The sequence below is a fragment of the Melanotaenia boesemani genome, chromosome 19 (assembly GCF_017639745.1).
Source record: "Melanotaenia boesemani isolate fMelBoe1 chromosome 19, fMelBoe1.pri, whole genome shotgun sequence".
NCBI classification, from domain to species: domain Eukaryota; kingdom Metazoa; phylum Chordata; class Actinopteri; order Atheriniformes; family Melanotaeniidae; genus Melanotaenia; species Melanotaenia boesemani.
In genome coordinates, this window is record NC_055700.1 from 3,446,214 (window position 1) to 3,468,447 (window position 22,234).

Here is a 22,234-nt window from a genome sequence, read left to right on the forward strand (position 1 = left end):
AGCTACTGGTCCCTTTACTCAGGTAGAGAAAAAATCCATCTTGGATGTTGATAAACTGGTATTTGTTAATTGGAAACTGGTATTTCCCATGAGACTTGAATGCAGCTACTCTGAGTGGACTGGAAAGCAGCATGATTGAATTTCAGTTTCCAGTCAGTTTATTATATTTTTATGTTTTCTTGAAGTGGACAAAATTATTTACCCTTAAAAACCTGCAATTTTGGCCTAAAAAGGTGTTTTTATGGATAAAAGACCTTCCTGGACCCTTGCTGATGTAACAGCAGCGTTTCTGTTGCAGCATCATCTGCTACTGGAGGACAGTGTGGCTTCAAAGATTAACTGCATTTGCAGATGAAATACATTATTACTGAATCTATAGCTGATTATAGCCTGAAATGGAATACTTCCATCATAATCTTAGCTTTTCAGCAGTGTATGACATGGAGCAAAATACATATTTATTCGTTAAATGACACTATGTCCCACACACGGGACATCTGGTACCAACGAGTTAAAGGTTGATTTTAGCTCCATTTCCACCTCCAGCCAGCAGAAATCGGTACAAGGTTGGAAAAATGTAAATACAGCTAACTGAAAAATTATTATTGGGCATATAATTGGCCCTTTTTTTGAAATGTGACCTCTATAAGCTTGAAAACCCCTTTTATAATTAACTAGAAGTCTTTAAGCAAAGCTCTCTGGTCCTTCTTATAACTGCAGTTTCAGTAGTAGTTTCTCATCCAGCCCTCTAAAGATAAATGTTAAATAAGGAAAATATGCAAGTCATGACACAAGGCTGTGGTTGCATTTTGATAAATATCATTTCCTGTAAAATTTTTATTTCAAAAGGCGCCATGACCGCAAAGGAAAGGAGAAAAAAATACTGAACAGATGCTGAGTTATGACACCGTTTTATTTAAACTAATAAGAAATAAAAGACCTTCATGGCTGTTTTTTATGGTTTGATTTCATGGGTTTCTATGAGAATAAAAGTGCTTTGCTGGATTAAATGTGAGCAGAAAACTGAACCCAGAACCTCTTGGGAAAACAAGTGGAGGTGACTGGAGAAAAGAATGAGAGAATAAAAGAGGAAGAGGAGGAGCCAGATGGCTGAGCAGACTAGAGGTAAGATAGTCTGATAGGCTTCCTGAGCTGAGCGAGGCTTTTTTTTTCTCTGTTTCTCTCAGAGAAACTATGGGCTAGACGTACATGACAGCTGGTTTTCTCTGGAAAGTTCTGAGCCACATTTGAAGGTAAGAAATGTATTTTTTTTTTTTCTTTTATTGCCATATTTTCCCTGTGTGTGTGTGTGTGTGTGTGTTGCGTGGGAGGTAATTCCAGTTCTGTGTGAAAAATAAAGTGCAAAATCAACACATTCCTGGATTATAACCTGCAGCTTTTGCAGCTAAAATTTTTACAAGATTTAAGACCAAAAAAAGTTCCTTAAAGTGACATTTTCATTCAGTGAAACTAGTCAAACCTCAGGAGCTCTAAAAATGTCTGGTATGCACAGAGTTCTTCTGGTTTTTGCATGTGAAAACAAGAAAAAGGCAGTTAAAGCTCAGATACTCGTCCTCCGTCTCACCCTTTTTCCCTCCAGTGTGCTCTCATGAATTCTTTAAAGCTTACATGAGTTTGACTTCTGTGCCAAGATTAATATCCAGCACAGATAAGTTACACAATACCTGTACTGTGTTTGCTTTCACTGTTAACTGGGTTTTACTCATAGTTTGTCTTCAGGTTTTAAAGAATTAACAGGGCATAGCTTCAGTTCTCCTTAGCAGCATGATGACAGTCTTTGAAATTCTGCAGCTTTAGCTGCAGCCATTAACACCAAAAACAGTCCAAAACTACATGTTTGCAGCACCAGCAGCTTAAAGATCTAAGCTGGATGGAGGTTTGTGAAGCAGAAATCATGTGCATGGTACACACAAAGCTGTTTGTGTGGACTGTCATCCAGTCCAGAGAAGGTTCCTGAATGGTTTGCACTTCCGTCTCTCTGCAGAAACGCCTCTAAAGTTATTCCTGTAGCTGATTTGAATATCAGGTGATGAAAGGCAGATAAGCTCTCAGGTGGATGTGGTGGCCTTTGTGTAATCAGATCTCTGGAAGTGGGCTTTAATTTGATTTTCACCTCTGCAGCAGACGGTTCATAGACATAAAGCTTCCATTTCCTCACATTGTTTCACTGAAGAAGTAGTTGGGGACCATTTTATACTGTTTCACACATGTAAAATATAAGCTTGCTCCGTTTGTGCTTGCATTCATGTGTCTTGCAGTTATTCCCCTTGAACAACATGTGGTTATGTAATGGACCGGAGGGGGTGGCTGCAGGCTTACAGCTACATACATGTCTTTATAATAACCTCAAGAATTCTAGTTCATGTAACTGAATCATTACCGTATTTAGTGAAGCAGTTTCACAATACACCAAATTTATTTTTAGCTGCTAAAAGCTTCAGTGTTTTTACCAGATAAAATACACCAGATACGACCACTTAAGCTCAAATGAAGAGCTTTTATCTTGTTTTGTTTAAGGGAGAAACTAGCAGCTATTAGAGCTTCATATTTTACCTGAACTAACAAAAATATTGTGGTGGTGTCAAATTAGAGCTTAAACGAAGCATTTCAGAAGAAAAGTGACTAAAGGTGCTGCAATGATGTACAGAGAGAATAATTTATGTAGCTCTATTTCATTAAATCCCTGGAAACAAAATGAGGACCTAAAAATGTTACGAGCTTTTAACACAAAGATGGTTAATAAATGACTGAAAGCTGAAAGCTGCCTTTTAAATTCCCAGATTTTGTCCCGCTATGTTCAATAAGTTTGATCAATATCATCACAGCTGCTGTGGTTTTAGTTTAGTCTTCTTCCCCTTAGTGGCTGAAAATATACAGCCATACAGTGTGTGTTGCATCTCGCTGATTAACTCCACCCACTGCCGAATTTGAAAAATGCCTGAAACTAGTGAGCTGTGGGGTGATCAGGTGTCGCTTGGAGTGGGCGGGTCGGGACAAACAGGTAGAAATGAATGACAGACAGCAGCTCAGCTCACTGGCAAGATGCAAAGCGAGAGTCACAAAGCAGCTACGCCACAGAGCGTCTTTGAGGTGGAAGACTTTGACATGAACCAGGTGGTCCTGAACATATCAGTCTGAGCCGTTAGCGCTGTTAGTTGCCTGTCAGCAGCTCCAGCAGCTCTGGAAAGCTGTGGAGACTCGCAGCAGGTTGTGGCAGCTGCAGGAAGAGCTGCTGCTACGATTTGAGCTGCTGTCTGTCACCAGATGAGGATCAGCATGTAAAGAATAAAGTCCGGTGTTACTTTTACACCCTCAGAAGCACAAATCCGTCCCATTGCAGGAATATTTAATCAGAAACTGTGAAAGAATAAAAGTCTGAAACTAGCATATCTACACCCGATAAGATCACATCCCTTCATATGTGTTGGTGGGCGTGGTTTTCTATACCTACAAGACGAGGCCCCGCCTACCTGCATCTGGAGGGAGGGGCTGTAGGGTTTTTAAAGTTTTCTAGTGATGTAGATAAACTCTGTCACAAAAAACATAACCTGGTTTTACCCTGTAGAGGGCGCTATGAGCCATTTTTTACCCACAAAAACCCGATTTTAAAATACACTAAAACATTACTAATTTTATTAACATGTAGCTTTCATCACAGTGAAGTAATTCTGTGTTGTTTACAGCTCAAAAAACACATTTTTGGGTGCACTACCCCTTTAATATACTGGCTTGGTAAAACATCTTTAAAGCTGTTACTTTGCTGCACAAAGACCATTAAAGTCTGAACCAAATGTAGTTGTAGTTGCTGAAAACCTCGTTGGGTTCACTAGAAGATTCTGGAAGTCCAGAGAGTGTTTTTAAAGTGATTTCCCTGCAGCCATTAATCTGGTTGTTGTGAGAGTGAAACAGAAAAGTAGCGTATCATGGTTGAAAAAGGTGGGCAGGAGCTTTACCGGAGGAAAATTCCTGCAGTGTTTTGTGATTTGTGTTTTCACAGCAGAGCTGCAGCCTTTGGGCAACAATCCTCCGGAAGAATGAACAACAAAGGCTGAAATGTCAGCCACTAGCTCTCTGCTCCATCAGGTCTAAAGTAAATGCTGGTTTTTAACCTGCTGGCAGCAGGCTGTTCAAAACAACTTGAGTTTAAGTTTCCCTCAAACAGCCGTATTTTCCAGGTTTATAATCTAACTTAGAGGATACAAGGATAGGTTTCTAGTTGCATGTTCTTTAAAAAGTTAAGAGCTGTGCAAAGGAGTCCCTTCCTCTGTTTGGTTAGTGGGTTGGTCCTTTTAGAAGGTGCTTTGGTCTTTGAGTAAAAAGTTGTAAAACACTAGAAAGAAAAGAGGAAAATCAAAAGATATTCACCTGGTTCCCAGCTTTCGTCTGGCACTGAACATGTCTTTTTAAACGAACTCAAACAGTTACACAAGCAACCGAAACTAAGACAAAAGTTGACTCTGACTCTTAGCGGCAACATAACGTTGACTGAGTCATTTCGTTTGGATTTTCAGTCCAGCTGTGTTCATGTTCAGTACACATGACAACACAGGTGAACGCCATCGAACCTCAGAGAGGTTCAGTGGTACAGTTTCTTCTCCTTCATGAACACAGAGATTAGAGAAGAGACGTGTTTGCTAAGCACTCTTCTTGACTACATGAGACCTTCTGCCTGAGGAGGAGAAGATGTCTCTTTGTACTCATGGAGTTTTTTGGTCAAACCAAACCTTGGCGTGGTGGTGTGGTGGTTAGCACCACTGCCTCACAACAAGAAGGTCGCTGGTTTGAGCCTTGGTGGGGGGGTATGATGTGTGGAGTTTGCATGTTCTCGCTGTGTATGCTCTCCAGCTTCCTCCCATCGTCCAAAGACATGCATGTTGGGTTAAGATAACTCTAAATTCTCCCTGGGAGTGAGTGTGAGTGGTTGTTGTCTCTGGTTATTGTCTCTGGTTGTTGTCCCTGCGATGGATGGCGACCTGTCCAGGTGTACCTGCCTCTCACCTGATAATTGCTGGGATAGGCTCCAGCTTCCCCGTGACCTTGAATTGGATTAGGTGGTATAGAAAATGGAGCAAAACTTTCCATAACAGTGTCCATATAGCTGCCATTATAACACACTGGTCACAGAACTGCAGTGTTTTAGCAGGAATATCTGGATCTAATTCCAAAGCATTCCTGGGTGAAGTAAATGTTTTCTTCCTGGATTTGTCCTTTATTTCATTTACAAAGGTATCTTCCTAACAAATAATATTTATAATAATATTCAACTGTGTGTAGGAGTCATTTACATAAACATAGTCACATGATCAGACGTTAAAATCCTCTCTGCAGATGAGCGACCGAGGTAGCAGCACCTCCACCTCCCCAACGGAGGGAGAGCTGGATGAAGAGATGGAGAGTGAAGAGGGGAGGACTGAGACGGAAAGGAGGGGTAGTCCGGCTCCCAGTCTGTCCAGCTTCTCCGCCTCTCTACGTGCCGTCATACGCATTAAACAGAAGTACCAGGCCATGAAGAAGCGGCGTCAGGAGATGGCCCTCGGCCTGACAGGAGCAGGGGCCCTCCCAGGAGCGCCGGGGCGCACCAGCCCCAAAATCTTCACATTCGACGGACTCACCCCCGGCTCCTTCCCCACCCTGTCCCCCATCCCTCAGAAGACTAAGAGGAGGAGGAAGAAACGAGTGTTATTTCCTAACGGAGGAGCCCACAGGGCCGTGCCAAAGCAGGACCGGAGCCGAGCCACGTACTGCCTGTACCTGCTGCTTGCCATCGTCTTTGTCCAGGTAAATAAACACTTTCAGAGGTGGAACACGGTAAATTTACTGACTCTGCTTCCTGTGGCTGACTCTACACCATCAGACGTTTATCAACATTTTTCCATTTAATCCAGAGGAAAGTGTTCCCAGACTTTTGAGTGATAGTGTAGATGTTTGCACCCCTCTGTAGTTACGTTGAGTATTTTTTAATCAACATTTTGATTAATTTTCACTTTTTTTCCCCTTTTCTTTTAAAGATCCTTTTCAGCTTTCTGTAGAGGTTTGGTCTTCATGCGTCCTTCTAAAAAAAGCGATTTGGCATCCTTCTACATTTTCTTTTCTTTTTAAGGATAAATTTTCAACTTTATTTAAAAGTTTGATCATCAAGAATCATTCTGAAGATGTTAAAAATACTTTGGTATTCTTTTTAGTTGTTTAAAATATCTTGTATCATTCTATAGTCCATTTTTTACCTCTGAAAAAGGTGCATGCATCCCTCTGAGGATGTTAAGAATAACTGATAATGCTAAAAACCAGTTAGCATCTCTGCAGTATATTTTTTTTGGGGGGGGGGGTGTTATCTTTTAATTTTCCATAGAGGTTTGGCCCTCATTCTTTAACTCCATCTTGTCATTTTGCATCTTTTTTAAACATTTTGTCCAAGCCGGTTTTGCCGGAGTGGTTCTCTGACCTTTCATCCTGAGCCATCATCAGGTTAAAGTTTAACCACGTCTGATGCTTTTAAGACTAAATGCTTGTAGAATCGTTGTCATTTCCATCATTTCTGGTTGTACTTCATGTTTAGTGCTAAATAACAGATGGTTGCAAAGTTAAGGTGGATGATCTTGACTTTCTAACCCTCAGAATATTTTAGCATGTTCATGTTTGGGCAATGTTAGCATGTCTTAATGACAAATGTAGAGGTGAGTCTGGAAAAGCTGACCTTAAAAAGTGGATTATGGTGATTATATTCAGCTGAATAACTACAATCACACCCTTCGTTAGCATTTTTCTTTTGTATCAGGCTGCTCTTTAAATAAATAATATGTTTTAACCCTGCATGGGTTTAAATATAGTCTGAGGTGTTGTTCACCTGCTTCCTCAGGTCAGGTTTAACTCGGTCTATAAATACAGTGTTTTCATTCAGGCCTTTTGTCTTTACCTCAACCCGAGGCATTTTCTTAGTCCCGTTAAGTGTGGCATTATGAACTGTAAATGTCACCGCAGGTATGGATCCATTCCAGCTCATTTCCTACTGTAGTTTTAAGTATCAACAGGTGACTTTGCTTTTCAGTGTTTTATCAAAGAAAAAGGGCTGGAACACCAGATGAGGATTTGCAAATAAGTTTAAATCTGTCTTGTATAACAGATCGAAATGTTTTCTCTGCTGTTAACATGCTAGCCACACACCTTTTGATAATCTAAAGTTATGAAATAACTAAACATTTAAATAAGAAACATGCAGCTTGAAAAGATGAACTTATATCAATGTTTGATGCAGGTTTTTCTCCTCAGTTCACCATTTTTATATTTCCGTGGTCTTACTGCCAAGTAACCAGTCAGAATGTGTCCTCACGTTGACTTTTCCTGGAATGAACTGACCCAGGATCTGCTGCTGGTTCAGTGGGGGAAATCTGCATGCGGTACAGGAGATTCATTTTCAGGAAGTTGTCTTGATTGGGAACAAATTTTGTTTACAGTATTTAACTTTGACACTGGATTTCACAACGTCTTCCATCATGGACTTTAACCCTTAAACTCCCCTAGATCTCCGGCACCCCTGAGCGCTATACCTAATGTCATCACCAGTGTCTCAGGAACAGTGGTGTGTAGCTCTGTGGGGTAAACTGTGATGGATAGCTACCCTTTAGGTGATCTACGGAAGTTTTCCAGGTATTTCTATCCCGTCCAGGAGGTTTACAATCCAGCCACTAAATGTAGTTTTATTCAGAGACTCTATCTGGTAAATCCACCATGATCCATGATAACATCATTATTTATCACATTTCATCATAAAAACATCACCATCACTACTATGTTGCTAAGAGACCTCTATTTAGACCTGGACATGATGATGAAGCCACTTCCTGTCAGACTTTCCACCAATCAGAGAGCTTAGATTGACGGTAACGTCCAATCAGGAGCAGCCAAAGATCAACCAGTGAGCAGAAAGTTCTATGTGTGTGTGAAAAGAAGAAAAATAATGCTCCTCTATGGCTGGAATAAAGCCAAGAAGACGTTTCTGATGCACGGTGGCGCCACAAAGCAGCTGAGCTGGAGTTGGTTTAGTGAGGATAGCAGGTAAATAGTAGCAGGAATAACTGGAAATGAGGAAAAAGTGGAAACATGGAAATAGTTTCTGTTGTGTGTTTGTTTCAATAACAATATTTTTTCTCCTGAAAGCCAAGACTTGAGAGAACGATGAGATGAGAAAAGGCTTGGTCACTGTTGATCTGTGTGTTATTTCTACAAAGTTCTGTTAGTAATAAATTCTGCTTTCTTCTTCTGGTCGACCTTTATGCTGCTTTATCTATTCATACATTCATTTTACATCATTTTAGCCAATCTAACAGCTGAGGCTGGAAACATCATGACTGATGCTGACTGGAGTTAAAAGCTTCAGCTTCTACATGAATTTTTATAAAAATGATTTTATAAAATAATATTTTCTGCTGTATTTAAGGGACATCTGTTTAATAAAAATATAAATTTTTGAACAAAGTAAACTTTTAGTCTTTTTATTTCTCTGTCATGTCGTTCTTATCATCTACAGCTTCTTTCCTTGTTTCTCTGCAGGTCTACAACGCCATCGAGAACCTGGACGACCACGTTCTCAGATATGACCTGGAGGGTCTGGAGAAGACTCTGAGGAGGGAGGTGTTTGGGCAGCAGGGGGCGGTGGAGGGTCTGCTTTCGCAACTGAAGGACTACCTGTCCACTTATGTCCACAACAAGCCGCTGGTGGTGTCCTTGCATGGCCCCAGCGGTGTAGGTAAGAGCCACCTGGGGCGCCTCTTGGCTGGACACTTTCGCTCGGTCGTGGGCGAGACGCTGGTGCTGCAGTACTACGTCCTCCACCACTGCCCCCAGGAGGCCGACGCCCTGCAGTGCGCCCGCAACCTCTCCGCTCTCATCTCGGAGATGGTGGAACGAGCTGAGGAGGAGGAGAAGATCCCTCTCTTCATCTTTGACGAGGCGGAGCACATGCACGAGGAGATCCTAGATGCTCTGTGGCAGCTCGTCATCTCCAAACAGTCCAACGAGTACCTGAACGCCATCTACCTGTTCCTCAGCAACCTGGGTCACGCTCACATCACCAAACACATGCTGCACAACTCAAGTGTTTCTATGGCCATGACGGCCTCCAGTCGCCATAGCAACCTTGTAAAAGAGCTGACTCCCATATTGCGCAACGCTCTGGAGAAGCTTCACCCGCTGTGGACGGAGGCTGACATCTTACCTCTGGGCCTTTTGGAGAGGGGTCACGTGATGGAGTGCTTCCTGGACGAAATGGCGCGAGAGGGCTTCTACCCGGATCACGCCAACATCGAGCGCCTGGCGGGGGAGATTGAGTACTACCCCGCTGTCGGGGGGCGCGAGTATTCACAGACGGGCTGCAAGCAGGTGGTGGCAAAGGTCAACCTGCTGTGACCGCCCTGCAGGATGTTTCACTTTCCTGGAACTATGAAGAAAAACATGCACGAGAAGCGAGTGAAGAAACACGACAAAGATGTCGAGAGCAGTTCTGCTAGAGTGAAAAGCAGAAGTTTGTTCACAGACAGATGAGTGTGGACGTTCAGCCCAGCTGTGGGAAATAACTCCTGTTAACGGGTCTGCAGTAACCACAAACACTCCTGAAAGGGTCAGTCCACCCACAAATATCTCAGTGTTTAACAGCAGTAGAGTCAGTGCTGGACAGCTTCTCCTTTTTCTCAGAAAACACAGTTTATCCAACATTTTTATCCAGACAGCAACAGAACTAAATCCAATGTTTTTACTTTCCTGGTTCCCAGAGGATGAACCAGCAGGTTAGACTTATCTGTGTGTGTAAAACTGTCATCTAACAAGACTTTTTAGGCTAAACTAATATAATAATAGGAAGAAGAAACAAAAAAAACAGTTATACCATATTTATTTCTCTTCTATCAAACTGCCTCTATAAATAAAAAAAGGCTTTTCATTGGATGCAGGTTTAAGATAAATAGTTTTCTAGAACATTAATAACTAAAGTAACCTGTAAAAGATGCAGGTGACAGAACATCGATGCTTAATGTTAAAGATTTGTCCTTCATGTTTTTATAAAATGATCTGAAAATAATGTTTAATACCACGCTCTTCATGACTTCAGGAGAATTGAAGGACAGTTTATATGTTAGATAACAGTGGTGTTCAGCCTTTTTTCACAAAGAAAGCGTGGAGTCATTTTAACAGGCAGACTGTCTCTGTACAGTCAAACCTCGCAGACACGTTGGCAACCACATCATTAAATAACAGTTAAACGTGTCCGATGATCGTTAGAAAATTACAAGAGGAAAGATTTTTAGATAAATTTTAATGTGATGCTTTTTAATAGTTGTACCTTTTAATATATTTTTTAGTTTGTGTCTAAGTTACTTGCTGCCAGACTTGTTAAACTCCTGAACTTCTGGTGTTGCTGTTGGCTCAGAGATCCTGACGTTCCCTCTGCTGCCACCGTGAGGCCAAAATGTGCAACTGCTGGACCGGCTGTCGTCAAATTTATCACTTTGTGGGAACGAGTTGTCTGAAAGCAAATGGCTCATTAATGACAAAATAAAATAAAACGTAGCTTGAATTTGATGATATTTTTTCGCAAAACTGCCAAAGATTTCTTAAAAAAAACAAATTCATACATATAAGTAATTAAAATAAGTAAAATAAGTATAACAGCAGATTTGAGATATAATAGTTCCTCATTCTTGGTCATGAGGAACGTCTGATGTCCTGAATCTGTCCTGCATCACTGCAGCTGCTTCCCTGTCTTGTCAGGGTGTTTATGTCCAAAACAGCCTGAAGTTTCCTCCTCATCTGCTGCTTCGCCGGTTTTTATCTTAATTACACATAATGTAGTTTTTTTCCTAAAATGAAGCCAAACTGACATATTTTTCTGTCCTTCTCCATCACTAGAGATAATTTCCCAAACTAATTTCTTTCAGCTGTGGCTGGACTTTGAAGTTTCCTCTGCTAGACTTCAGCCTCTGGTACAGTAACGATAAGAAAATGGACTCGTTTTCATGTGTGTGTGTGAGGTTTTGGTGGACTGACTCTTTGAGGACAACCAGACATATTTTAGCAGAAGGCAGCTCAACCAGACATGAATGATGATTTAAAAAAACGACTGAAGGATGTTTTACTGATCGTTTGTTAAAGTGGACGTCGTAGACAAAACCAGACTAAAGTGAGAGATTTCTAACGTGTGGATTTTTACCAGGAAGTCCGAACCACTCGGCTCACCACGGTTTACTGGGAGGACGCTCATGTGTGTTAAAGGAATCTCCTGTGAAAACATTTCTGACTTATTTATTACTGGTAGAAAGTTCACATCCAGAGAAATGAGCCTGGAGTCTTTGCAGACTCTTCTTTGTATCTGACCCGGGAGATGAATGGGTTGTGAGCAGGTTGATGTCCAGTGTCATTAAAAACACGATTTAAACACACTCTGATTCTTCGTGTCGTATCTGTGAGACACATGAATGGATTAACATTAAAGACCCTCATATTTATGCATTTCATGTTCTTTCTGTCATTGATTAAAGTCACTTTACACCTTGTTGTAAAATGACTGTGTGGATCTTTTGATTTTGAACAGTTTGTGTTTGAGTCATTATTCAAACCTCTGGAGTTGTTCTGAGTCATTTTCAACCTTTTCTAATTTATTTTGCTTATTTTCTTGATGTTGAGATTTAGAAATCGTCTAATCATTTTTAAGCCTTTTGTTATTTAGAGTAAAGCCATTTAACATCACTTTGTACTTCATGTACTCCTGTAATTCAGGCGCATTTTGAGACATTTCACATCCTCAGTTGGAGCCATCTGTTGTCCCTCAGGGACCATTTTTATGTACTTTGTGAGACATTTAGCATCCTTCTGCAGAGCCTGTCTGGCATATGGTCTGTAAATGTGATTAATGTTGGAGCAACACTCATGAACTTTGGCAGATTTTCATGTTTTGGTGCTCCCTAACGACGGCTAGTTCAGCATCATCTTCATCCGGTCTCTTCTCTGAGATCTCTCCAGATAGTAAAAGTCAGTCAGATGTTGACTCGTGTCTCATCACTTTCTCTTTCTTCTTCCTCCATTAATGTCTTCTTGCATTTCTTTGCTCAGTTTGCCATGATGCACGCTCAAGACGACCAGTGTGTTGATATCCAGTTGCTAGCATGGGGCGTGGAGCCAGAAAGCCCTCTGCCTGCAGATGCAGGCCACATCCACACAGACTATTTAGTTAAAGAAGTTTTTAAAACTGCTGTATCCTTGTCAGGCCTGTAATTGGTGCTGCCAGAAATGCACCAAACACCGAAGCCATGGAGCACATGCAGAAGCAGTCCGAGTCTGTGCTAGTGTGGTTCTGGTTCTAGCTCAGGCTTTGTTCTTGCAGTATTGGTCTGGCTTTGGCTTTTCCCCCCTACCTTTGTTAAACACCAGTAATGCAGCAGTTTGGCCTTCGGGTTAATCCAGCTTTTCCCCACCGATGGCATCATGGTTCACCACTATTTTTAAGTCCTTAGAGAACCACTTTTTGTTCAGTGTGAACGCGCTGGCTGGTGCAACTTTAGGTCCAGGAACCAGCACCGAGCGATGAACGTCAGTTCATGCAGAATGGAAAACGGTGGCATTTGCAGAGCTTATTCACTTCGGGAACCATTTTAAGATTTCAGACTCCCAAAACGCTCAAACAATAAACAACGTTAGCAGAATCACCCAAACTCGTCCCCGTGTGGATAGGACCTCGAGAATACAGACGAGTTGTTTTTAGGTGTGTAAAAATTACTGACATCTATGGTTAAATTGGTCATAGCACAGCTGTGAATGTACGGTGGCCATTAGTAGCCAAAATGCTTCCAAATATAAACATGTTTTCATCTGAGTGGCCTCAGGTGCAGCGATGACTGACCTACAGGTAACTTGTGTACAGTTCTTCACCGTTTGTCCATTCTGAGACACCGTAGTAAAACTGGGGGCAGAATTATGGCAGCTGCCATATTTGTAGAAAAATTATTCATTCTAAGAATAAAAACATGTTATTTTAGTGAAGTTATTTATATACCAATAGAAACCGTTTTTAATATGTAACATTTTTCTGTTACTGACCTTTGATTTTGTTTCACGCTGCACCTTTAAGGTCCAGTTTGTTGGTTTTAAATGTTAAATGACACCATTTCACTTTCATGTCACAGAAAAGGAAAAATTATTCAGATTTTTTTTCACCTTTTTTATTAGAATTCCCTTAGTTCACATTGGAAAAATGAGGTACTGTGTCTAAAGAAAAATGAGCTTATAATCAACATAATCGGATGAAGAAAAGAAACATTTAGATGCATGATTATGTCTAAAACATAAGTGGTGTGGGAACAACACCCTGCCAAAATTCTATGGAGTGTTTAACTGGAATCATTCTGGGACCAGTGGTTGTTTCCCATGTTCCCGTCTGGGGAGTGTCGATTGTTTCGGAAGCGATCGCTGACAGCAATGAGTGCGGCCCTCCAGCGAGCAGAGGAAACAGCTGGCCGTCGAGTTAAAGACGCCTGGTGCCACTACAAGCAGATGCAGAATATCCTGGCTTTCTTTGTGAGCGCTGAGCCCAGACAGATGAAAACAACGTGGTAGAAATTAAAATAATGCGACTGAACTACCAGAAGATTCCACCACATTGGTTTCACCTATCAAAAAGAGCAGCCACAAAGGGTTAAAGGATGTTTTTCCGCACTAGAAATCTCCGCCGCTCGATGCAGGAATCCGTCTGAACATCATGTGATGTGTGAATCAAAACTTCATAATCCAAGAGTCTTCAAAGCAACCCAACAAAAGAAAAAAAGGACACTGCACCTTTTTTAAGCCAAGCAAACAAGCGTGAAGCTCTGCATCCACAATTTCATCCTCACATGCTTTTAGGAACGACAGCTGGAACAAACTACACATTTACACCAACAACTACTTCATCCAAGACCTACAAGGAAATAAATAGTGTCACAGCCATGAAAACAGTAACTTTGCACCACCTCGCAGCTCGAGACTCCGTTACTGTCAGAGACGCTCGTCAGAAACGGGAATGTGTGAGGGGAGTCCAGAGAGGAGGAGCTACATGAGGTGATGGCGTCTGTGCTGAGCGTCCTCCTTACGCCTCCAGCTCGAAGCCCATGCCCACTTTGTGTCCGCCGGCGTTGAAGTTCTTCCCGTCGATGAGGGCCGAGAGGGTGACTTTCACACCTGCAGAGAGACCAGAACCATAAACAACCTGCAGCTCGGTTTCACACCCGCCTGAACGACCCAGCAGCTTCAGATATCTTTGTTATCCGCTGAGATCACATCCGGTGCTCTCAGTTTGATCTGGATGTGGTGTTAGCATCAGATTATCAATTAAACCTGAAATTGGAGCATATTTCCATTAAAAAACTAATGGTACCAAACAGAGAAGACACTTAAATATGAAGCTCACGTCCACAGAAAAAAATGTCAAAGACCTTCAATAGAAAGAAATGTGGCCAAAGACTTGTTAAAGTCAGGCTGCAGTTTATTAGCCAATCACTGTCTATTATTAAAGCCTGACTCCATTTCATTATTTTTTCCTTTAGATGCTGCTGTGGTGCTTTTAAATTCTCTTTTAAAACCCAAGAAATCAGATTAACCTCTTCTTCACGAGGTCTGTTTTATTATTTTATCCCATATTTTGATGATCTCTCCAGACAGGAAGCTGCTCCAGCTGGGTGTATGCTTGGTAATGTCTTCATCCATAATTTTTAAACACATCTTGTGGTATTCAGTTTGAGTAGCGCTGGTCTCCAGCAGCTCCTTGCTATTTGCTGTTATGGAGTAGAATGTATTGAATATAATCCTGGCAAAAGTGTTGTCATGATCTGCAGAACAAAGGATGACAAATGTCAAAAATACTCTGATTTTAAGTTGCCTGAGAACAATCTGACCTTCTGTAATTAGGTTAAATAACTTGGACATTTTATTACAGAACAATTTGAAGATGAAGACATTTACAGACAGAGCTGCATGATGAATGTGCAGGTAAACATTTTCATACGCAAAGTTTAACCCATGTACGATGGAGTGAAGGACATATTGTCCACTGCTCTATACTGCCCACTTGTGGTCAAACTACAGAAAGGCAAGTTACAGAGACAAAGTTTACCTCCACCCTTACTTTTGCATAACTCCAGGACTATATATCTATCTTTGTGTGTGTTTGTGTGTGTGTGTGTGTGTGTGTGTGTGTCAAGGTTTTTTTTCTTTTAAATCTTGGACCCTGAGTCCTTAACAAAGACTGAACTGAATTGTATGCTACATGTTAGCATTGCTGCTTCCTGGTGTCTGCTAACCTCGTCTGTACTGCAGGTGTCTCGTGCTGCCACGGAGGCTCTGGTTAGGAAGAGGTTGAACCACTACACCGATTAGTTTTGTTTTCCTTTGCCATCTAAACTGTTTTTCTCATTTATATAAGATTATGTCTTAGAAAATGGACATCCAGTGATATAATTGGGAGGTAATGTGGCAAAGAAAAGAAAAATCTTACTTTTAATCTCACTGTTCCATCAACAGCACCCAGACTTTACAGATTATAATCCAAATGCGATGACTGAGACAAAGACCGGACCAATCAAATGTCGGGCCCTCCATGAAGGTTCTGTGTAATCTCAAAGTACTACCTCCCTATCTGACATGTGTGGTGGGGGTAAAACTTCCTGGATAAACGCAGCTTTAACTTTTTAACGTCCTACAGAACTGATGGTGTGTTTGTGTTTATTTCTCATCTGCTACAGCATCCGCTCCGGGTCCTGGAGGAGAGAAACTTTCCTCCTCAGACTGAAGTAAACATGTACCGCCTACCTGGCCGCAGGCTCTGGGTGTAGCCGATTCCAATCAGACTGGCGTTGTTCACTTTGGCCTGCAGAGCGAAATGTGACCAGATGTGAGCCGGCAGTTTGAGAACAGCTGCTGCTAAAAAAACAAGACAAATCCAGAGGACTCACAGACAGAGAGGCGTCTTTGTCCAGCTTGTATTTGGCAGCGATGCCGAAGCGGGTGTTGTTGCTGCCGGCGGTCCAGGCCAGAGTCACCGCCGTCTCCAGCTCCTCGTTCACCTTCTGGTAGATGGAGCCACCGAACTCGGTCCCGTCGTTCCTGCAGGGGAGCAGATGCTGTTTCAGACGAGGCCTCGGCAGCGTGAGCTCCAAACAACAGTGCTGACCTGGAATACTCACACGTTGGTGTGCAGCTGGAAGTCTCCGGCCTTGTACCCCAGGGCGAAGTTGTTCTGGGCCAGTTTGGATTTGGCGGTGTCGAAGGCCATCTGGTAGCCGGCCAGCCAGCCCTCGTAGCCCAACACGGCGGCGGCATGAATGATGGGACCCTCGAAGTCCACGTCGCAGTTCAGGTTGACGTAGTCGCGCTTGTAGCCGGACTTCAGCTTCCCGCTCTTCTTCCTGAGAAACAGGTTGAAGATTTAAAAGCAGATTTTAATCATTTACATCAAGCTTTATTCAGTTCTTTGGTTATTTTAAAGATAAAATCTCTCTTTTCTCTGTGTTTAGACACCAGAACGCAGCAGCGAAGCATCATGAATCACGTCGCCACCAGCAGCAGGAAACGTTAGGAAGGATCTCATATCTGAGCGTGCAGACGGTGGGCGGAGGCGGCCGTTCTTAATCAGTGATATGATATGTTGAGCAGCTGTTGCTGTTTTCTGGCCACACACGGCCAGAACGTCCTGTAATATTCCTACACTTCATGGTTACAGTGAAGGTAACAGCGGTTTACATCAGCAGGTGGACAGATGGACCATTAACATGAACCTCAAACCCAAAACACAGTTACTTTAACTTTTATCTGCATTTTAAGATCAAATATTCATCAAGAATAACCTGGAGATTTTATTCTATAAATGCAGGTCTGATTATAAAACCCTCAACACAGAAGGACCCTGTTTGGTTTCACTTCATTTCACTTTACATTCTGTGCACCATGCAGCAGTTTCATGTTGGTTTTATTGCTTTCTACCAACATAAGAACACCAGACACCTTGTCAAAGTCTTTTCAGTTCATGTCATTTATATCTAATCTTTTATTTATCTGTCTGTTTTGTTCCTGAGCTACATTTTAAACCTCCGGAGTTTAATTAAACAAAAGTTTAATCATTAAAAGAAAAGGAAGCGTAAAGAAAGCCGCTAATTATTAACAGAGGACAAATATGTCAGAACTTCCTTCAACCACACCTGAAGCTTAAGTTTAAGCACACACACACGTCAGTCACACCTGAAACGTGGTCTCACCCTGTGTTTGGTACAAAAGACGTATCCAAGGCAACCTTCAGTCCCTGAGCGAGCTGCAGGTGATGGAAAAACTTCGTGTTAGCAGATCTGAACCAGAAAGAGACGCAGACGTTATCGGTGTTTAATCACACACCTGGTCCTCCACGGTGACCTCGGTAGCCAGCGTGTTATCTGTGTTCCACTTCTGGTTGACGCTCAGGCCGAGCTCCTTCATCTTGTATTTGGTCTCCAGGCTGCCGGACGCCTTCCCCGTGTCTGTGTTGCTGGAGCCGGACGTGTTGAACTCCTGAAACAATCACACGCTGTGAACGCCGGGAGTTTGCTGGCATTGAACGCACCAGTCAGATCAAACTTGGGAGCCACTGAGGATGAACTTAGATTAATAAAAGTAAAAACAGGAGTGTATCAACGCTACGAGCCGAACAAGAACTCATGCAGGACAACATGAGAGAAGCAAGAAAGATGGACAGAAGAATTATTTGATGAAGTTAAAATGCTCAGTTATTACAAAACTCAGACAAGTTACACATGAAATAGTCCCGTCCAGACTTTACAGAAGCATTTAAAGCTAATTTTAGTTTAGGGGCCACATACAACACAATGTGATCTCCAGTGGGCCAGACCAGTAACATAACAACATGATAACCTAGAAATAGAAAAAAAAACTCCAAAGTTTTCTCTTTTTTTTCAAGTGCAATCAGATTATTAAGACGTTTATATTTACTTAACTTTCCTTTTAGAAAACATTATGAAGCTGAGGTTTCTTGAGAAAAATAAGAAGTTTTTACACGTGAGTTACTTCCAGATCACACCTGATCTACAAAAGGACAAACATTTAATCCCAGGTATCTGGAATCATGATCAGAGAAACTTTTCAAGATCTAAAAGTTATTTTAAATGTACAAACATGTACATTTTCACATGTGTGTAGTAATCCTCACTCACCTCATCATACAAACTAAGGCAATGTCCACGCGGCACGAAGCCGGTTCAGGTGTGAAAACTTTGGTGAAAACTAGGAGAACGGCTTCACCATCCCCACGAAACCGCTGTAGTACACACTACAAGGCTGTGGGGGGCGCTACAGTGGTGGAAGAGTAACACTCCAGAGCTTGAACAAGACGTAGCGCGTGTGCAGATAATGACATATCGGCTGCTCCCGCTGTTGATGGTACAGCAGTGCTGTGGTGTAACAGCCGTACATTTTGGTGCTAAAGCTGCACACAAGCCAGGATTGTCTGCAGCAGCACAACAGGGCTGGTCACGGATGCCATTATTGTTGTGTTTGGCGCACGTTCATCACACTGACGTCATCTCCTCTAGTGGTGCGGTTACGCTGTCCTCACAGGACCACAGACGGTGGAGGTCTCAAACCGATCCACCTCGGTACCTGGTTTCAGACATGATCGGTTTCATGGAGGCTAATCCCTGGCTTCGTGGGGATGAAAGGGCTCTGAAGTCACATCTATTAAGTAAGAAAAATATCAAATCTCAAATTTTCACAATGGCCAGATTCATCCCGTGGGTCAGACTGGACCCTCTGGTGGGCCGGGTTTGGACAGTCCTGGTTTAAAGACCATGTGAAGGAAAAGCGAACGACTGACTTTCTGAACATCTTTAGGCTTGCAAGAGAATGATGTTGGAATGTTGCAAAAGAAGCGTCAGGATGAGATATCTGCAGCTGAAGTTAGAAACGGTGGGTTTATGTTCTAGTTTCCAAAGTGGAGCGGTAAGACAATCAGCAGGAGAAACGACCAGTTCCTTCTTCATGGAAGCAGATCGGATCTGAAGGTGTTTCAGGCTAGAACTCATTTCATGTGAAAGCTTTGATAAAAAGTCGACTTCTTCAGAAAACAAGACAGATGTCGTCGTTCAGTCACATGAAATAAAAATGAAGAAAACCATCCTGCTGCCAGTGAACGCAGCATCAGTTTACCAAACCACCAAAGAGCTTACGGGGATGTTTAAAAGTGAACGTAAAAGCATTTCCACAGACACACACCACAAAGACTGCTCGAGGTGTTGTGACGAAACAGACCTAAATCACGGGATTTTAAAAAACAGCCATGTGGTCTGAAGAGTCCAGATTTATCCTGAGCTGTGGATGAAGTGCTGCTTCCATCATGTGGTTGCTCCAGACACTCAGGTCCAGGTTCCAGTATTAAACACCAGGCTCAGTTAATCGAGAAGATCCCTCAATAACCTCAGCTTCCAAAAAAGATTATGTCTGAACCAAATCAGCAGATCACAGATGCTTGTGAACGGAATGAAAACCAAGTTGCTGCTTGTCTTGCTTTGTTTTCCTTTGGAACTTACAGACCTGTAAGAAGCTCGTGTGATTTTACATATAGAGTGTTGGGAAATGAATTAACGCAGAATAATCGCAATCATCATAAAATCATGATTATTTCATTGACAGTAATTGTACCAAGAAAATCTGGAATCGTGACGTCCTTCGTGACTTTGTAGAAGCTCATGGAAACAATGTCGCCATGGATAATATAATCAAATTGAATCAAAGCTTAAGATGGTGCAACAAAATACAAGAGTAACTTGGGGATTTTCATACTCGGTCATCTCCTTTTCTGCAACCCCAGAACATGTTCTGCATCCTGCTGGACCAGCTGAACTAACAACCCCCTGGTTGCCTCCCCAAACCACAACAACTACAAGAGATACATCTTTTTTAATCTTTAAGGAAAAGATGCCCACCTTTAACACATTTAATATCTCTTGGACTTTAAAAGGCATCTTCCTCAAGTTTCTGACACTCTAACCCCCCCCCCCCCCCAAAAATGTAATTCATGACCAAAAAAGGAACGTAGCCATAAACTAAACGCTAGAAGACATGAAAACACATAAGTGAAGGCGACAGACCTTCATGCTGTAATGAATGATGAGAAATAATAAATAAATAATGATTAAAAAAAACAGCTGAAACAGACAACAGAAGCAGAAGATGGGGTGAATGAACGAGAATCATCTCTGCATCGACAAACAGGCAAAGCGGTCGGCTCGGACACCGATCTTACCATCTACGACAGAGCGCGAGCGTCCAGGGCAGCAGCATGGAGACAGAGCAGCAGTTAGGACAGGCGGGCAGAGACACAGACGGACCACAGACACATGGACTCGTCATGTTTCTCTACAACTGGGTTCAGGTTAAAGCGAAGCAGGTCGACATCAGTGGCGCTCGTCGACCTGGAAAGCTTAAAGCTCCAAGTTACAGCCAGAGTCATTGATGGAGCGAATGATCTATGATCACCCTGCAGATGGACGTTAGACCCCCACAGCAGATGTACAGAGAGATGATGGAAAAGAAAAAGTTCTCACCACTCCACTTTGAGATTTGGTCTTCAGGTCCAGCTTCACAAGGCCGAAACCTTTTGGAGTTAAAACATACAATCAAGTTTTTGTAAAAATAAACCTGATTAAACAACTTTTGTCTCCACATTCCTCTTTTAAAACTGTGAAAAATGAACATGCAACTCTGGGCCAACCTCATCAATTTCATCATTGTTGAATAATTTGTTCTGTTTGCCATATTTAAAAAAGTCATTAATATCTACAGAAATAATCTGCTCTGTGGATAAGAGACCAGCAGGGTGTCACTCTGAAACACCAGATCTGAACAGGCTGTGATTTCAGGAATTCCTCACAGTTAATAATTCACTCGTGACTAAAATAGTTCTCACCGTAGCCCTTGCTGAAGATGTCCTTGGCAGACTTGCCAAGGTCTGAGTATGCTGGAGGGACAGCCATTGTGCTGGAAAAGATGGAAGCTTGCAGTTTAAATAACATTTAAACAGTTATCATGCAAAGGCCTGCTGCAGAACTGTTTTTCTTTATGTAAAAAAAAAAACAACAAAAAAAAAACATGCACAAACTTGTGTTTACATGCAGTCTTTGCCACTTATTAGCAACAAACTGTTTAAAGTAAATGATGTTACATTAGACAGAATTCTGTTGCAGACCACTGATTAAAATTTGACTTTTTTATTACTATTGTGCATATAATAAATAAATGTTGACATTGCCATGCTATTCTGAAACAGTGCATTAAACAGTCCTACACCTACATATTGTAGCTATTCTGCATGGCTGTGTTGTAAAGATTCAACATAAAACATCCAAATGAAACGATAGAGAACCAGTAGAAAAGCTCATTCTGAAAGACTAGCTACCACAAATGAATGCTGCAGTGGTTTTGTCACAGACTCAAGTAAATGAAAAGCAAAAGGAGCCATCTGTTCTTTGGGAGGTTGCAGGGATGCTGACAACAAACTGGGTTTGCAGCAAATGTCTTAACTCTTGGACATATTGAAAATGTCCCCTGTTTAATAGTGGATAAATCCTCTGTTAACAACAAAGTATAAACTGCTGTTTTTCACTGAGTAACCAGAGCTACACTAAAGCCTTTTCTTTTACAAAATATTTGCATCTCTGGTGTGGGACAAAGGACAGCAGATGGGCCAGTGAAAGAGGTGTGGGGGGCTCATGTTAGCTGCCTAGCAAGATAACACTGCTAGTTAATGCTTATGGTGGTGATCCCCTCCCACAAACTCTCACACACACCCCAACCAGTTAGACCTTGCTGTTTAAACCCTCTGCACTATAACACGAGAACCCCATCTTCCTGGGATTACACTTTGCATTACAAGGCTCAGCATCATTACATAACGGGTACCGTTAGCTGGATTCTTAGCTAGCGATTTAGCTAACCTTGGGGATAAACGCTTTCGTTAATGTTTATACTAGCATAATAAAGTCAAGGGGTGCGTTTAAAGTTGATAAATGTTGTAAAAGCTCCTCACCAGTGCAGCAAAATAATTTGCAAGGGGAGTCTGCAAAGCCTGTAACGTCCCTGGCGTGGTGCTGCTGAATGAACTGACAGCTAGCCTAGCTTACCGCTACCTGTGACGAAGACAGGGCACAATGAAGGAGACCTA

The 22,234-nt window shown here is 42.1% G+C and overlaps 2 protein-coding genes across 3 annotated transcripts; one reads left to right on the top strand and one right to left on the bottom strand.

Moving 5' to 3' along the window:
* Positions 1–123: 123 nt before the first annotated feature.
* Positions 124–9,468, top strand: tor4aa (torsin family 4, member Aa). The gene is made up of 3 exons (XM_041969337.1): positions 124–1,253; positions 5,350–5,799; positions 8,569–9,468. Exons 2-3 carry the CDS (start codon positions 5,350–5,352, stop codon positions 9,421–9,423), a joined length of 1,305 nt encoding a protein of 434 aa, XP_041825271.1. The 5' UTR covers positions 124–1,253; the 3' UTR covers positions 9,424–9,468.
* A 4,358-nt stretch (positions 9,469–13,826) lies between these two features.
* Positions 13,827–22,234, bottom strand: zgc:56235 (uncharacterized protein LOC393186 homolog). 2 transcript variants are annotated; one of them, XM_041970403.1, is made up of 10 exons: positions 22,100–22,234; positions 20,981–21,051; positions 20,619–20,668; positions 20,318–20,320; positions 17,419–17,571; positions 17,286–17,338; positions 16,218–16,439; positions 15,987–16,137; positions 15,844–15,901; positions 13,827–14,217 (listed from the first exon to the last, which is right to left on the bottom strand). In XM_041970403.1, the coding sequence occupies exons 2-10, from the start codon at positions 21,045–21,047 to the stop codon at positions 14,126–14,128; spliced, it is 849 nt and encodes a 282-aa protein (XP_041826337.1). In that variant the 5' UTR covers positions 21,048–21,051; positions 22,100–22,234; the 3' UTR covers positions 13,827–14,125. The 2 variants fall into 2 exon arrangements, with proteins under 2 accessions (XP_041826337.1, XP_041826338.1); XM_041970404.1 differs by lacking the exon at positions 20,318–20,320.

Coding starts and splice junctions, on each gene's coding strand:
- tor4aa (XM_041969337.1), top strand. CDS start 5,350: ATGAGCGACCGAGGTAGCAGCACCTCCACCTCCCCAACGGAGGGAGAG. Junction 5,800..8,568: donor TTGCCATCGTCTTTGTCCAG/GTAAATAAACAC, acceptor GTTTCTCTGCAG/GTCTACAACGCCATCGAGAA.
- zgc:56235 (XM_041970403.1), bottom strand. CDS start 21,047: ATGGCTGTCCCTCCAGCATACTCAGACCTTGGCAAGTCTGCCAAGGAC. Junction 20,669..20,980: donor CATCTTCAGCAAGGGCTACG/GTGAGAACTATT, acceptor TAACTCCAAAAG/GTTTCGGCCTTGTGAAGCTG. Junction 14,218..15,843: donor CACCCAGAGCCTGCGGCCAG/GTAGGCGGTACA, acceptor GTCTCTCTGCAG/GTGTGAAAGTCACCCTCTCG.